The sequence below is a fragment of the Triplophysa rosa genome, linkage group LG4, assembly GCF_024868665.1.
Source record: "Triplophysa rosa linkage group LG4, Trosa_1v2, whole genome shotgun sequence".
Taxonomy (NCBI): domain Eukaryota; kingdom Metazoa; phylum Chordata; class Actinopteri; order Cypriniformes; family Nemacheilidae; genus Triplophysa; species Triplophysa rosa.
In genome coordinates, this window is record NC_079893.1 from 26,557,598 (window position 1) to 26,575,026 (window position 17,429).

The 17,429-nt window shown below is 38.4% G+C and overlaps 3 protein-coding genes across 3 annotated transcripts; 1 reads left to right on the forward strand and 2 right to left on the reverse strand.

The window, feature by feature from the left end:
* Positions 1 to 40: 40 nt before the first annotated feature.
* ndufaf5 (NADH:ubiquinone oxidoreductase complex assembly factor 5) lies at positions 41 to 2,920 on the reverse strand. The gene is made up of 11 exons (XM_057332160.1): positions 2,666 to 2,920; positions 2,538 to 2,578; positions 2,393 to 2,456; positions 2,173 to 2,220; positions 1,949 to 2,052; positions 1,815 to 1,854; positions 1,204 to 1,401; positions 1,024 to 1,084; positions 864 to 947; positions 655 to 737; positions 41 to 571 (listed from the first exon to the last, which is right to left on the reverse strand). Exons 1-11 carry the CDS (start codon positions 2,843 to 2,845, stop codon positions 509 to 511), a joined length of 966 nt encoding a protein of 321 aa, XP_057188143.1. The 5' UTR covers positions 2,846 to 2,920; the 3' UTR covers positions 41 to 508.
* A 253-nt stretch (positions 2,921 to 3,173) lies between these two features.
* Positions 3,174 to 9,494, forward strand: esf1 (ESF1, nucleolar pre-rRNA processing protein, homolog (S. cerevisiae)). Its single transcript, XM_057331460.1, has 14 exons — positions 3,174 to 3,282; positions 3,869 to 4,362; positions 4,457 to 4,737; positions 4,932 to 5,045; positions 5,167 to 5,276; positions 6,423 to 6,575; positions 6,722 to 6,836; positions 7,004 to 7,154; positions 7,235 to 7,393; positions 7,534 to 7,658; positions 7,811 to 7,904; positions 8,136 to 8,221; positions 8,304 to 8,450; positions 8,611 to 9,494. The coding sequence occupies exons 2-14, from the start codon at positions 3,903 to 3,905 to the stop codon at positions 8,926 to 8,928; spliced, it is 2,313 nt and encodes a 770-aa protein (XP_057187443.1). The 5' UTR covers positions 3,174 to 3,282; positions 3,869 to 3,902; the 3' UTR covers positions 8,929 to 9,494.
* Positions 9,495 to 10,806: 1,312 nt separating this feature from the next.
* On the reverse strand, positions 10,807 to 15,156 carry btbd3a (BTB (POZ) domain containing 3a). Its single transcript, XM_057332698.1, has 5 exons — positions 14,971 to 15,156; positions 14,236 to 14,453; positions 13,192 to 13,282; positions 12,607 to 12,725; positions 10,807 to 12,489 (listed from the first exon to the last, which is right to left on the reverse strand). Exons 2-5 carry the CDS (start codon positions 14,388 to 14,390, stop codon positions 11,457 to 11,459), a joined length of 1,398 nt encoding a protein of 465 aa, XP_057188681.1. The 5' UTR covers positions 14,391 to 14,453; positions 14,971 to 15,156; the 3' UTR covers positions 10,807 to 11,456.
* Positions 15,157 to 17,429: the final 2,273 nt, after the last annotated feature.

A 17,429-nucleotide genomic window follows, 5' to 3' on the forward strand; every position in this document is an offset into this window, starting at 1 on the left:
TGTAACCTGAGAAAAAACATTAATGTTGAACACGATAAAGCCATATGTAAATGTAGAATGTTTATGTAAATGAGTTGACTGTCATGCTACATTAGACAGTTTGATTTTTCAAGTAGATGCACACTAGAATGAATGTGTATTTTTGTTTTTTGGACTTGGGATCGAAAGTATGATGTATACATTTTTAAAGGAGTTACAATTCATCTCAACTTCATATTGTCGTTTACTTTTTTATTTGTGGAACTGAATGTAATCATTTGTGAGGAACCTACTGGTATGAATTTCTTTGTTGTTAATATTTGCTTATTTTTAAGAAAATAACAAACCTGTATAGCATCATATTTTCGAGTATACTGGCATTTCAAAAATACATTTCGTTGATGCAACATTTCTGTGTAATCTTGTACATTTCAGTAAAGCAGATCCAAACAGGAAGGGCTGATGTGAGGTATAAATGCATCTTTCCGTCTTAAGATTTGTCATCGGATTTTTGGTAGTCGGTCTGAATTTAGCCTGTTTTTGACAAATCTGCAAACGAGACATTCGCTGAGCCCCTTTTTGCTGGTTTTGCCTGTAAAAACAAGGCAGCACAGTCAAAATCTCTTAGATAAATGTGATTGGTCAGAATAGAATAGCAAATGAAACGTGAAGGACCTGAGACTTGTGAGGTTTCCAGCCAATCGTGTAGAGGATTTGAAACGTAGCTGGAACTGACCCATCTTCACTGCCATACATTTCTAAAAGAAATAACATCGAAGAGAATTACAGAAAGGAATAAAGAAAAACTTAAATTGACATCAAGCTCATTACAAGCTTTTCCTGATCTAAAATCCATTTTAATGTGTAAAAAAAGTGTGATGCACCTTTATAAATGGCAGCTGCTGACAGTATGGTGTCCCTGTGTAAGAGTGACTTTCTGTTCCACGCACAGTTACTTTCACCCATACCTAAAGTGCACAGAATGCACGTGAATGTCTTTCCATTTTATAATATATTGAGAATGAGAAATGACATTGAATTTACCTTGTAAATCAGTCATGACTTCTAGAATACAAGGATAATGGACCTGAACCTCATCAACGTCCTGCAATAGAAAGAATTTGTTATAAATTCCAAAAAAAAACGTTTTTTAAGGAACATTCTACTAAAAACACTAAACCAACATTATTACCAAAATAAATAAACGAATCGTCATCCACTGACCACAGTGAGCATGTTGAAGCCAGCCTGGCCCAGCAGGTTACCCAGGTCGGTGACGGCCGTGTAGGGCGAGATATGAGGAGCAAACCCTCCCTCCCTCTCCAGCTCAGCTAACTGTAGAGAACACCGCAGTTCGTACAACGTGTCGCCACCAAGCATTGCTCCAATAAACACGCCATCTGGCTTCAGCACCTGGTGGATCTGATTTTCGAAATGAAAGAAATTTGGTTGATATTATGCTTATACAATTAAAGGGATAGTTCACCCAAAAATGAAATTCTGTCATCATTTACTCACTCTCAAGTAGTTTCAAACCTGTATAAATTTCGTTGTTATGCTGAACATAAATAAGATACTTGGAATAATGTTCCTAATAAAACAGTTCTGGGGCACTATTGACTACAATAGTAGAAAAGAAATCTACTATGGTAGTCAATGGTGCCCAAGAACTGTGTAGTTACCAAATTCTTAAAAATACTCCTTTTGTGTTCAACAGAACAAAAAAATGTACACAGGCTTTGAAACAATTTGAGGGTGCGTAAATTATGACAGAATTTTCATTTTCGGGTGAACTATTCCTTTAAGAGGAACTGAAGCGTTTTCTGGCTTCATACCTGTCTCAAAGCTCCAGGGAGATCATTGATCCAGTGCATACTAAGAATACAAAGACAGGTTTATAAGTGACAGTCTTTAAGTTTGTATTTTTATATCCACATATATACCATAATGCATTGGGGCTGAACAGTACCTCATGCTGCTGAACACCAGGTCAAATGTGTTTTCTTTAAAGGGCAAGAACTCCTCATCTGCCTGAACAGAGTGAGTAGGAATCTCACAATCTTTGTTCTTCCTCTGAATATAATGAGGATAAAAAGGAAAATGAAGATGCAGGCAACAGAAGGGATATCAATTATACAATGTTCTCGATGGACATAAAAAAATGAAGCTGTACAAGAGCTATCTGTGTCCTACCAAAGAAGAATCTGAGATGTCTGTCAAGAAGAGACGTCCAACAACATCCTGAGAAGAGAGAATTTTTTTAGAATCTGAATCTGTCAACATATTATGTGTTAAATAGAAAAACAAAATCATACTGGTTTGTAATGACATGAGGATGGGTTAATGACAACAAAAACATTACAAGGACGAACTATGCATTTAAAGAGCGCTGTATCTTTAAGAACTGATCTACCTTACTCAAATACTCCGCGATGTGACTCTTCCCACATCCCACATCTAGAGCCAGAGGAAAAGTCCTGCAATGACGTTTAAATCACATTACATTCTTCATATCTCATCCCAAGACATAATACAATTCACAAGTAATTGTGAATGACCTTGAGACATCATATATTCTGTCTGCCAATCTGCCGCCCACCTGCAAAGACAACCCAAACACAATTCACACACACAGTTGCGCTTCTTTTAAAGCCACACGCACCCATCAGAAAGCAAACCATCTCACCTCGTTTTTCAGGTAATCGTATTTTGCGCTGTCCGGTAAAGACGATGCCCATTTTTTCTGTTTTCGCTTCATGCGCCTGTCAAATACATTCATAGATCCTCCCTGCATGGAGGACAGACGCCTCCATCCCGCCCCACACAAACGCTGCAGAGATCGGAGGCTTTGCAGGTTGACATTCATACTTTCTTACACATCGCTTCTGTAACAGTCTTTAAAAGGTATGCTTGTGGATCTTAAACAACGAAAGGGTTTAGTTTTGCGTCATACAATAGAGAGAACTGAGATAAAACGCGGAATGGATCGAATCTACTGGAGAAGGGACCGGGATCGGTTTCAGTTTATTCCATTTAAATCGCTTAATTTATATGATAAATACTTGCATGTGTGTATGTACATATTATATTCATGTATAACATAAATATAGCAAATCAACAGACGTAACAGAAAAGTTAATAGTGTAGAAAGAAAAGCAAGAACGCTTTCGTCTAATGCGTTTTGGGTTCTGTGGCTCGCCGTTGGGGAAAGTGGGCGGGGCTACGAGAGTCACGGAAGTACTGGTGCATCACGGGAAAACACGTGTGGACCTGTGGTGCGTAAATCGCAGGAAAATTCTACAGGTGAGTGTTTGTTTTCTAATAAATGTTGTTGGTTTTAGTGTGTTTTATTTGGGTGTCAAATAGTTGTTTGTTTTTCATAATTGATCATTTGCCTGGTTTGGTTATTAGACGAAATATTGTGTACACATGTTGTGCACTCCAATGATAAACAAAGCGATGTGTAGTTTATTGTATTACCGTCATGCACAACTTACTGAACAATGCAGGAAAATGTTTGATGTGTATTGTGTAAATGGACAGCAGTAAGTTAGATGCAAAATGCATTTAACGTTACGTTTTGTGTGTGAATCCTATGGTCCAAACTGAAATGTCATTTAATCATTATTTAGATTTTTTTTGAGTAAACAAACCTTGAATGGTGTGAATTTTAAGTTTTATTCGATTACTATAATTACTAATTAATTTCATTGCAAATATGTTCTAGTCGTCTAAAGTGTATTTAATGTATGTTTTTATAAAGAAACGATTACTACAACATATTGCATGGAATTAGTTTGAATATGCATTTACCAATATTTCATATAATTAAAGATAAAAGACATCACCCCAGTTGCAGTTATATGAGCAACTTTTGTGTTGTTTACAGGTCAATGCTTTAATCTTCCTCATCCAAAAGCATCATGACTTCCAAAAACACTGTAAGCGGAGATGACCGCTTCTCTAAGGTTAAAAAGGACCCTCGCTTCTGGGAGATGCCCGACAAAGAGCGCAAAGTCAAGATCGACAAACGTTTCCAGTCCATGTTCCACGACAAACGCTTCAAGCTAAAGTATACGGTCGATAAACGCGGCCGGCCTGTCAACCACACGTCCGCAGAGGACCTCAAACGCTTCTACAATCTCTCTGACTCCGATCAGTCAGATGAAGACAAGGACGAAGAGAAGACGGAAAAGACTAAAAAGAAACAGGCAGCAAAAAAGATAGCTGGTAAACGAGCTCAAGCTGATGAAGACGACGATCAGACGGATGAATCTGAAGAGGAGGAAGAAGATTTTCCAGAAAAACCTTCAAAGAAGCTCCAGAAGGTTCCCAAACCAAGCGCAAGGATGCTAGGGAAGGGAGTGAGGGTGTCTGAAGAAGGTACCACTAAGTACAAGATTCATGTATTCATACTTTTTAAAAATTAAATAAGGTCAAGCTTGATTTCATGAATACTGGAGTTTTGTTTTAACAGATGAGGATGAAGAGTCTGGGGTTGATGATGATGTCACCATGGAGGATGGTTCATCTGAAGCCAATACAGATGATGATGATGGTGACGAAGATGATGAGAGTGAGTCAGAGGAAGACAGTGACAGCGGGCCTGATCTGGCCCGAGGGAGAGGAAACATCGAGACCAGCTCGGATGAAGATGATGATGGTGATGATGATGTGGAGGACCTCCTCTGCCAGGAGGAAGAGGAAATTGAGCATGACTGGGGAGAGATGTGGAAAGATGCTCCACGCACGGATAATGTGAGCTCATACGGTCTCATAGAATAGAACAGAATACATAAAATATATAATATCTTACATCTTAAAATATAATAAAAAAATATAATTTTGCCTAAGGAAAGCTAATTTGTTGCACAGTGGTCTGTAACATGCTGTTGTGTATAAGGGTCTACTGGGATGTTTTAATGTGTTATTTTCTACATCTGTGTGCTTAGACTTCAAGGCGGCTGGCGGTTTGTAACATGGATTGGGACAGAATGAAAGCTAAAGATCTTCTGGCTCTCTTCAACTCGTTTAAGCCCAAAGGAGGCATGGTTCTGTCTGTGAAGGCATGTATCGTCCAATCCCTAATTTTTTGCTCGAGTTCCTCCCACAATCTTACTATAGGCTTCGTTCTGTATAATTGAACGGTGATGCTTTAGAATCTGAGAATCTCACATGAATTTTCAGATTTTTCCATCTGAGTTTGGGAAAGAGAGAATGAAAATCGAGCAGACTCAAGGTCCTATGGAGCCCACCAGCCTGCCTGACAACCCGGATGCAGACACAGAAGAGCAAAGGTACCAGCCAGAGTCATAGCGTGTCATTGGCTCTAGTAAGCCACCCATGTAGGCATCATTTTAAGGGATCACAGGTGTGCGCCCTACGTGAACGCAGTTCTAAACTTTAAGCAGTATGAATTTGCTTTCTTAGAGGTCTAGTGTGTCATTTTTTGGAGGATCTATTGACAGAAGTGCATTGCAATATAATATACATAACTATGTCTTCAGAGGTGTATAAAGACCTTAAACCAGGGGTCTTCAACGTTTTTCGGGGCAAGGACCCCTTAGAGAGCTATTTAAATAGAAACAACCCTTATTGTCACAGCAATATTATGTTAAAATAACATTACATTACATTAGCACTATTATGCATGTTATTGTTGCACATACATACTTTTCTGTGTATTATTTTTATTGTTAATATAGATTGTTTGATTATTTTAAGGGATTTGCAGCATCATACATTTTCATTTTACTGTGAGATGGACAGTTAAACATTTACCTATCCTGAACCTTAGTTTTTACTAAGGCTTCAATGAGATGACTGACTCTGGTTAACGGCACAAAGACTATTCTAGTGGAGGTAGAAGTTGTCTCAGGATGCGAAAGCTTAAATCCGCGCAGTTTAAAGGAACATTGGTTGTTATATTTCTGTACCCATGCTTTACATTTTTAACAAAAAGTTGCCTGTGAGTAAACACTAATTAGCGGACCCATTGGAGTTCCCCCCGGTTGAAGACCCATGCATTAAACAATGAAGCGTTATGTTTTTATTACATTAGAATGACCTCGGGTCCACTTGCATGGAATCCGCCATGTTGTTTCTACAGTAGCCCTAAACGGACAAACTACGTTTCGTAAATACATGATCTCCTTCAGCAAAGCAGTGAAAATGTGACATCATCTTAGTACTGTGTCAGCAATTCACAACCTCACCACTAGATGCCGCTAAATTTCACACTGACCCTTTCAAAGGTGATTTCTTTCAGTCATATTTCTTTCAGTATTGTTTGTGTCCTTTATGAAAAGGTAGTCCCAGAATGCATTGCAAAAAAAACTGATGGCAGACAAAGCCAGAGAAATGCAGATTAAAAATGTCCATTTAGTAAATAAGTTTATAAAACGCAAATTCAAAAAAGCATTCATTTTTTGTTTTGTTTTCAGGATCTACAGAGAAAAGATTCGTGATTACCAATTTAAGCGTTTGCGGTATTACTACGCTGTGGTGGAGTGCGACACGGTCGAAACGGCAGCCAAGATTTACGAGGAGTGTGATGGCTTTGAGTACGAGAGCAGCTGCTCCACCATCGACTTGCGGTATAAGAGAGACAGCAAAATTCGATTTACTTGGCATTTTGGTTGAAAATTATATAAATGTGTAAAACCCACTTCAATGTTTGAATAGATTCTTAATACTTCATCTATTCAAGACGTCAAACAGATGATTTGTTTGTTTGTTGCAGGTTCGTCCCAAATGATGTGACGTTTGATGAAGAGACGAAGGATAGCGCCACAGATGTGGATTATACGTCATACAGGCCCAAACTCTTCACCTCGACAGCAACTACTACAGCCAAGGTCTGGCACCCTAAACCAAAGATTACAGATAATAACAAGATGCTGCAGTTTTATTACTATGAATATGGAAAATGTGGCCACTTTAGTGACAGAAGTCTCGCCTTCTAGTACTTCAACATTTGTGCATGTGATGTCACGTTTAATTGTTGGTCTGAAATTTGTAACAGGTGGGGCTAACGTGGGACGAAACGGATCACGACCGCGTCACGGCTCTCTGTAGAAAGTTCAACAAGGACGAGATGTTGGATATGGACTTTAACGCTTACTTGGCCTCCTCGAGCGAGGAAGAGGAGGACGACGGAGAGCCAGAGAAACAAGGTAAGTAATGGTGAAGAATTCTTAGACATCAATAAGCCTAAGTAACAAAAAAGCACCATCACACCTGCTATGACACTCAGCTAAGAAGCCTGTCGAGTCTCTTCCTGAGGAGAAGAAGCTGAGCAAAGGAAGGAAAGACTCGGATCAGATCAATAAATACAGAGAACTTCTGAAGGGCATTCAGGACAAAGAGAAGAAGAAGGATGACAACATGGACATGGAGATCACATGGGTACCAGGTATTACAGTCAGACAGTGTTTGAAAAAGATATACATACTACATCCTGCAGCAGCATGGAAGTGTGCGGTTGGGACATGGTGTCCATTTTCCCTGATACAAGCTTATTCTCCAACGCTGTGTGATCACTTTTGTTTTTAGGACTGAAGGAAAAGACTGAGAAGTTGGTGAAGAAGAAAATGGATGGCAAAGATCAGCTGACACCATGGGAGGAATTTTTGGAGAAGAAGAGAGAGAAGAAGAAAGAGAAAAGAAAGGGAACGAAGGTAAACGTGACGCTGAGGATAAATCGCTTGGGTTTTCTTTCATTTCTGCTCTCACACGTAATAGTTTTTGTTTGAAGCGTATCTTTTTCTCTCCATTTCTTTCAAATGTATCCGAATTAGTGTTGACGTAGCCTCGGTTTTGTCTTTTGCAGGAAGTGGAGGGGGAGCCTATAATCAGTGATGATGAAATTCCTGATGATGTTGACCTGAACGACCCCTTTTTCACAGAGGAGCTCGGCACGACACGTTAGTTACAATTCTGCACTTAATTTTCTTTCCTTTTATGCATTTCATCATACTACAAAATTGAATTCCTAAATTGACAACCTGGAAATATCTGGGAATTTTAAAATAAGATGCCTGGGAAATTATAAAAATATTAAATTCATCTTAATTTTAAAGTTCTGAAATATCATATACATAAAAGGACATCTCATTCGAATGAATTGACGGAGTTTGTTTTTAATTCTGCTGCAGAATCTCTGAAAAAGAAAAAGAACAAGAAGAGCAGTAAGGAGGAGGAACAAACACCAGAAGAGGAGGACGAGATGAAGAAACAGAGGGTGAGCTGCTCTTATGGTCATGTGACACCTGTGGGTTTAGGGGTAACGTCACAGGGTTAACTGTTGAGTGTTGTATCTTTAGGCTGAGATGGAGCTGCTAATGGCTGATGATGATGACGGGCACAAACATTTCAACTATGACAAGATCGTGGAGCACCAGAACCTGAGCAAGAAGAAGCGGAAGAAACTTCTGAAGAGCAACACCCCGCTGGATGTGGACGACTTCCAGGTCAGAGTTCTATCACCTATACTGTTTATAAAATATTTTAAATGTCTGTCAATATTTATGTACATGTTCTCTGAATTGTTAACCAGTAAGTCGAATGGTAAATGCAAGATGTACACTAGTAAAAAAAATGATGATTCACTGTTTCTGGTATGTTCTCCAGGTGGATGTTAAAGACCCGCGTTTCCAGGCTATGTTTACATCCCATCTTTATAACCTGGACCCCTCAGACCCTGCCTACAAGAAGACCAAAGGCACACAGAGCATCTTCGAGGAGAAACTGAAACGTAGAGAAGAGGAACAGAAGAGCCAAGAGGTGGCGCTACAGAACAAAGCAGCACAAGAGGTCAAAACGGAGGCTGCGGGCGCAGAAAACACATCAACCGCTAAAGCCACGGACCCTAATTTATCACTGCTCATCAAATCTATCAAAAACAAAACAGAACAGTTTCAAGCACGAAAGAAACAGAAGACAAAATAAATTGACTGCAAGAGATCTAGATGTTTGAGTGGATATCCTGCTGTTCATGTGCTTGCTTTCGACTTTCACTTGATAATATGAAGATATTAATATTTTGGATTATATGCTGTGAAGTCAAGTTATATCAGTGTAGTAAGTGCAGTGTAGTGGTCGGCCTGTCATTTTTGACACTTGAATGTGCTATCAAAAATCTGACAATTAGATTTTAAAAGCAGTTTTAATTCTGTCGTATTTTGCAGTAAAAAACGAATGAGATTGCATAGCGATAAATTAAAGCTGCAGTCCACAATTTTTGCCTCTATATCGCCATCTCTGTTTGAAACATAAAATTGTAGGTTACCTATGTTTACATTGGTTGAAGTCAAACTGACTGACAAGGTTAGAACACATATTTTTTATAGATTATATATTTATATATTATTATAGATTTTTTTGTACATACTTGCTCAATAACTGATTTGATTTTAATCAAACAGAGGACTGCAGCTTAACGTTTTTGTTAACGAGTTTTTAAGTAGCAATTACGATAAAAAATTTGTAAACTGCATAATATGAAGTTTAAAAATAAACTCATAAAAATGACCTGTTATTTTCTTACTCTGAGACCAATATAAGATTTAAGTCTAAATGAAAAGAAAAAGCCATTCTGTGCAATTTAACAATGACAATCACACGAAGACAGACGTTTTTAAACTGGAGTTAAAGTTAGCTTTATTTATTCATGTAGACACAAACGCCGCTCACACATTCAAAGTCTGTTGGCACTTTCATGGGTATCTCTTTTCTACACAACACAGGAAGCAGGCTTCTTCCCTTATGCCAAAAATAACAAAATACAGGCGTGAATGAATCAATGCTCTTTTGCACGTACAGTTCCAGTGAATACGACCAGCACTTGAAACATGTTAAAACATCTCACTTCTTGATCCAGGAATATCAACAGTACACGTAAGAACCACTCGAGTAAACCATCAGACCCAACCCAGAAAAGGCACAATTTACAAATTACAACAGCTTTGCAACAGAGAAACGTGACTTTGCCCTGTGAAACATTTGAGAATAAATTTAGTTAAGAACGCAATGTAATGATAACTATAGGTTGAGCCACAGTGTTACAAAACAAACATCTACTTTATAAAAAATAGTGCAATTAAAGTTTGACTTCGACGTCGAAAACGTATGCCAGTTGAAATAGCTTGAATAGAGTGTTTCTAGTCTGAAGTCTCAGGATTTTTGGCACATAGAGTGAGGACCACAGTAATCACTAGATTTTTTTAAAAGAAACAGGTGTTTCCTAAAGCAAAGGATGTTACTGGTTGCCAAGGTGCTGTTTATCCCACATCTAAGATTCTATATTTTAGTCACTGTATCGCTCGCGTCATACAAGCAAAAAATCTCAGATCTGTTCTGTTTTGTTAGAAAAGCAACAAAATATATTTTCAAGTCACACAATGTACGGTTATTCATGTTAGCAACACAACCGGGTGTTATTTCCCTTACGAAAATTATCCATGTTTTTTTGGTGCATTGATTACTTGGGGCGTAACCATGGTTTTTACAAAAAACATGGTTTTCAAAACCATGGTTATTTTGTGATAACCATTGTTTTTCTACAGTAACCATGTTTTTTGGTTTTAACTGTAGTAAAACCATGGTTTTTCAATTTTAACTGTAGTAAAACCATGGTAAATTTTCATAAGAGTTTTGTAACAAGTCCTACATACGTGTAATTGTAAAGGTGCTGTCTTTCTCTCAAACACCTCGCAAGTTCATGGCGCTTACAGAAAATGTAGTATTAGAGGATTAAGTAGAGAAAAATAATGTTTTCCCCCAGCGAAACGCTTAAGGACAAATTGTGCTTCACATGTTAAGTAAAAATGTATACAAAAACTTAAGTTTAATAAAATTAATTTCATACACAAGGGTGATACAAATGGGATTCTCTATATAACAGATCAAGTGAGTGTCTTTTAGTCAGACCACAGTATGATTGTTCACTTGAATTGAGTCTCACTTGAATTGAGTCTCTGTGTCTGCAGTCCTTTAGTGTTACCAGTGCTGATAGTCGTGACAAAATAATTTTATTTTAAGATGGAGGCATATCTGTCCTGTAAAATATATGGATTATAATTTCTGCTCTTAAAGGTCTTTTACACGCCCTCATAAAAGTAGTCATACATTTTGTGCATGACGTTCCAAAATGTTTGTTTAGTCTACAACAGCTTTTGGTGATATAAACACAGTTGTTATTCGCTAAAAATCAAGTCTTCTGTCATAGTTCTTAAATCTCATTCTCTCATGCACATTAGATCTGATGTTGAAGATCAAACGTCATCACAACATGTATGAACGTCTGCATGTGCACAAAAGATTTTGAAAGCTAGACTCAAAAACTTCTGATAGTCTATTATCGATTGTCAGTGTATTAAATTCTCTCTTTTTGTATTCTCCGTGAATGTGAGCAGCACTTTGTAAAAGAACAAAAAAACGTTTGCGTCTGATTAAGCTCCGCTGCGAACAGGTTTCTCTCAGGCGTAAAATATCAGTTCAGGGATCTGGCCCCCCTGCACGCCCGTGCCGTTGGTACTGTCCGACGAGCACTGAAATTGGAAGGTCACCTTCCCACACTGGACCTCCGTCATCCCCTCCTGGCCGAAATAACTCAACTCATTGCCGTCCAGAATCACGCTTGCCGTGTAGAACGTGTCGGGTTCGATCTGCACCGGGTACTCAAAGAACACAGGGAACGTGTTGCTGGAGCCATCGGAGAAGTATTTGATAATGGCGACCCCAAGCGTAACGCCCTGACGTTTCAGCTCGATCTTAGCCTGGTACTCTGCCGAGCCGCAGCTTGAACCGTACAACCCGAATCCGGCGATGAAGACGCGCTTGTCCACCGCGAACTGGATGCTGTCGCAGCGCCCGCGATACCTCCACTGATTGCTACGGTACGCACATGACTGAAATCGGTGGCACCGCTGCGGCGTCAAGCCCTTTCGCGGTTTGCACACGAACTTCAGCTCAGGCTTTTTGGCCGCCGTGTACCACAGGAAAATATCATTGGTCTCGGTGAGCGTCAGCACGCCGGATTGTGCCACGCCATTCGCAAAATCGTCAAGCACCATCGCCGGGATCCGAATCAAGTAGATCGCCTTGCCCAAAACAAGACGTTTGTTCTCTATAGTTGGCTGGAGGTCCTGTCTGTGACATTCTGCCTCCGCCCAGTTCAGGGTGGCTTCAAACACCACCATCTCTTTGGCGTTGAGCGTCTCTCGCCGCAGGATGCTCTCTAAAGTCTGTGCGTCGATGTCGCAGAATCCTTCCGAGCGGAGGGAGAGTTCCGCCTGGGCATCGATGACTTCCCAACAGCGCTGAGTGAGATCAGGCTCCTCGAACAGGCAGCTTTGAGACAGCAGGACACAGGCGTTTCGGGCGCTCAGGCTGGTCTCAAGGAAACTGACGCAGGCACGGGCCAAGTGGGGAACGATGTACTTTTTGGCGGCGTATAGGGTGGCGAGTACGGTGTCGGCACACAGGTCAATCTCATCACAGTAAATATACCTGGAAGATGATAAAATGTTACACAACTATTTTCTCCATTTTTAATCAAATGTAAGCAGATATGGGACATTATATCTAAATAAAGAGGTTTTTTCAAGGCATAGATCTACGACTTACTTTAGCATGGCCAGGAACGAGGCTGGTTCCACGTCAGGGATCCGGATCTCCTCTTTATCTTCAGCCAGGTCTCCATAGAACATAGCATGAAAAACAGAACTGCCGACTGCTAGAACATACTGCAAGAGTAAAGAAAACCTATTCAATTAAAACCGAAAACCATTTTCTGCTTTTATTTATATTATGTTTCCTATGAATGATGATATATCACCTCGAAATGCAAAATAAAATGAAGCCAATTTAATGATTATTAAAATGTTTGCCTAATGACACTTTTTACTGATCAATCTTAACCAACTTCTTAAAACTGAACTGCAAAACAAAAAACTAGTCCTTGTTACTGTAATGTGGGAAAAAACCGTTAACATCACAGTCGTATTTATTTATTTCAAAATAATTGATCAAAGACTATATTACCAAATTTGTAAAGTATTCTTATTCGTCATGAAAATTAAACCCCCCCCAAAAAAACGTAACAGTCCTAAACACTTTATTTTGAGGTGAAACATGACTTGGGCCCTCTCTTTATATAAATTACAGTTATTAACGATTATTAAAGAAGGCAAGGCAGTGATAATGTGGTACCTTGTGTCCCGGGACCCTCTGGGTTCCTCCTGGGGGCCCCACCACAAAATGAATGTCGGCCATCAGCTCGTTGTTGAACATGACTCCGTTTCTATGAGGAAAGAATCCAAATGGCATCCAACTCAACTCAACTTTATTTATATAGCGCTTTTACAATTTTCATTGTTACAAAGCAGCTGTACATGAGACACATTGACTACAAGCAAAACAATCAAAGTTGTACCTGCAAAAACAAGAAAAGGTTGAAAACACAGAAGACAGACACACCCACACACAAAACACTCCACACACACAACACGCACCAACACACACACCCACACACAAAACACTCCACACACACAACACGCACCAACACACACAGACACAGAGACACACACACACACACACACACACATACACACACACACGTACGTACACAGACAAGTACGCACACACACACACACGCTCAGTGAGAGCACACATTTAGGATAAAGGAGAGAGAAGCACAGGTCAAATATAACAGATAATAAATTCCTATATGCAATATTAATTAAGTAAAACTTTAAGATTCTAAAGCAGCCCCCCCGGTCAGGCAGATAGTGCAAAAACAGTATGCAAACGGTGGCGAGGAACCCAAAACTCTAATCGAGAAAAAAAACCTCAGGAGAACCCAGGCCCAACCAGGGGATTCCAGTTCCCCTCTGGCAAAAGCTGCTGCCTCTGCACAAGCTCCAGAGAACTTGCACAACAAGGCTAAATAAAATAAATAAACTTAATAATAAAATAAATTATAGTTTAAGATTATCATTAATAATCTAATAGCATTTGAAGTCACACGCAATCTAAATTCTTATTTCATTTGATTCAAATTTGCACCAAAGTAGAAAATAACAGTGTAAAAATACCAATGTCCAACAAATGTCCAAGTGAAGAATGCAAGAAGACATCTTATTTCTATATGTGTCTTGGAACAGGCGCCTTAAAATGTCTTGATAGGCAGCTCGCTAGGTTTTAGAGGAAAGCTTGAGAAAACTTGAGAAATGAACAGACAGAGAGTGAGTTTACCTTTCTCTGATACTTGGATACAAGCCTTGCCAGTTACATCCCTGGATAGTGTTATTGTTGCGGAAGTTTTGCTGTTGGTACTGTTGTAAAGCCGTGCCAGTGGTGGGGGTTGTGACAACCGGCGTCTTTTTGATAGGAAACAGTTCAGCGGCCATTTTACCTACACATGTCAATTCCTTAGGAGGATTTCATGGCAGAGGATCTGGCACCCGTTGTATCTTGGAAAAAAGACGCAAACACAATCAAGCGATTTAGTATGACATAAATAATCAATATATACATCTGAAAGACAAAACACAATCAAGGTATTCTGTGTGACACAAACCATCTTAAAGCGATTTGTAAAAAGTATTCTTTATATAAATTAAAGTATACATGCCATTCATAACAGTATATGGTCAGATCCATACATTTTCAAATCTTTTACTCCCTTTAGCAATTATGCTGTCGTCATCACTTCTATCTGTAAAATGAATTCGAATTACAAAGGAAGCTGATTCGCATTCACTCCCGGACTGAAGTGCAGCAATACTCAGTTAGCGATCACAGCTAAAGGTGAGTTCATCCATATCCAAACAACCGCACAACAACAACAAACCCTGTTAAAATGAGGATTAAAGGATCTAGAAGCTCGTTTGTCAATAAAACGTGTGACATCAGTAATATTAAAATATGCTGATTTGATTCAGATGTGTGCAACAGGAAATAAACAAAAACAATCATCGTGCAACAAACCTAAGAGCCTCCGAAAGATCACAGTAAAACACTATCACGCCTTGCCATGAACCGAGTTTACACAACGATAAAAGTTAATCGTCGTCATTACCAGAGCTAGATTATTGAATATTGATTATAGGAGAATTCATGAGGAAAGTTTGGAGCTGGTTTGCTCGTCAACATCCTCCCTCCATGATCGTAGAATCCGCCTGACTCAGTGCGCATGCGCGAGGCAAAACACTACGTTACAACAATAAGAATAAATATATTGTACTATTTGATTATTTTGCTTGGTTTTAGAAGTGTTCTTCTAATAATTTCTTGTGTATTTATTTGATTGTTGCACTGTATTAAAGTGATAGAATGACAAGGGTGCAAATGATGACGGAATTTTCATTTAGTTAAACCATGGGTCTTATTGTGGAAAAGTGTTTCCCAAAAATATATAAAAAAATTCTTTTGTTTTAAGTAAAAAATTATTAACTTAAAAGTCAACGCAAAGTTTGAAACAAAATTGTTGACAAATTAAAAAATCTATTGCTATTACAGCCAACAACCGGGAGGTGGCACTCGATGCAAGTAGGCTACTTACTAATACGTAGCAAAATAAATAAGCGCATCATTCCTTTGTTTTTAATCTTTTTAATACAATGCATATGTTTTATATTCATGTAATGGTTCGTTTTATACATTTTTCCATTACTTTGCTTGGTTCAAACTCAAATTCTAATTTATACCAAACAAACTTCAAGTATCCAAAAAATCTCATTTAAGTTGCATCATTTGTTTTTCCATCTGTAAGTGACTTCAGCTGTCTTTGCAGCTGTTAAATAAAAAAATGTCCTCCATAAATGTTTGGGATTTTTGCACCTTACAAAGAAATTCTCTAACCATCCTAACCATGCTAAACCTCATTCATAAACAACTGAGGTCAGTGTGTGAAATTCAGTGACTGCAAAGAATCTCTCCAATTTGAGATAAAACAACAAATATTCAGACTCAGAGTCATTGAAATCCCATGGTCATGCAAATGCTCTGACCCTAGAATGCAGCGTGACTGGAGCTGACAGCAAAATCATTCAAAGGAATGCAGTGCTGCCCTTGTTACATGCAGAAGGCTCATGTAATGATTTACTAATTACACTATAGAGGCCCTGGTCATGGGGGATGGTTGTGGGTAACGGGTCTTACTTTCTCTCAGATAGAGACATGCACTGACCTGATGGGAAGGATCTATAAACACAAGCCACACTTTTTTTTGTCTGGACATTGATTTGTATCTCAGACCTATTACAGGCCATTTAAAGGCTATTCAGGTTTTCATTGTTTTGACTGTATATGCAGTATAGTTGTGGTCAGTCTTGTGGTACATCTACACCTCTCTTCAAAGTTTGGGCCAACTTTTGGTTTTCATTCGTTGCCAGTTTTGCCAAAGTCTAAATTTAGAATAAACTGTTGAGTATTTTTAATATAATTTAATACAATCAATATACAAAGAAATATGAATATAACTGAATATAAATTAAATATGAAATAAAATGTTATATTATAACCAAGCACAGACCGGAAGTTTACGCGTCCAGGCACGTGTAATCGTTTATAAATTAAAAACTGCAAAAACAATGTAAAAAAATCCTGTAAAAAAACTGAAATTATCTGGCAGCTGGGGCACCAGAAATATTCTGTAAAATAAAAAAATGTTCTTGCAAAATTACATGTTTTTCTCTGTTTTCTTGTAAATTTGCTGTCTTTATCTGCAATTTGATGGTTTTTGACCGTATTTCAAAAATAGACTGTAAAAAATCCTGTAAAAAACTGAAATTTTTCAGCAGCTGGGGCGTCCCAAATATACCACAAAAATAAGAAAATTCCACATAAAATTACATGTTTTTCCTGTTTTTCTTGTAAATAACTTTTTCTGTAATTTGACTGTCTTTAACCTTAAATCAAAAATACGTCAAAAAAATCTGTTAATGAAACAGTATAAAGTTTTATAAAATTGCAAATTTTTTGACATTATATATGAAAAATCTGTAAAATTTTGTTCATTTTTACAGTGTGTCAATGCTTGTTTTACCAATACTGTAAGTGGTGTTGAAAAGTACAAGAATAAATATTATTGCGTACACAAAGCAATTATGCAGTACGAAAAGAGTAAGAAAATCTGTCCTAGTGATTTCTTTCTAGTTTCAGTTCATTGTAGAAAGAAACAGGAGCCAGATAAAACCAAAATGGATTTATTTTAGTCACATTCACGTTGCAGCATCATTTTAAAGCACAACATTTTATTGTATGTTTATGTTTTGCACTGTGGGATAGAAAAACCGTTTCATTACATTTAAGCCGTTTCAGACCAAATATGTAAGTATCAAGATTTTCACCATATTGTTCAGCCCTATTTCCAGTGTGTTTCTTTTGTGAGTAACAGCACATGCATTCAAACCCCGAACCCCCGAGATCCTTTTCAAAACCTGCAG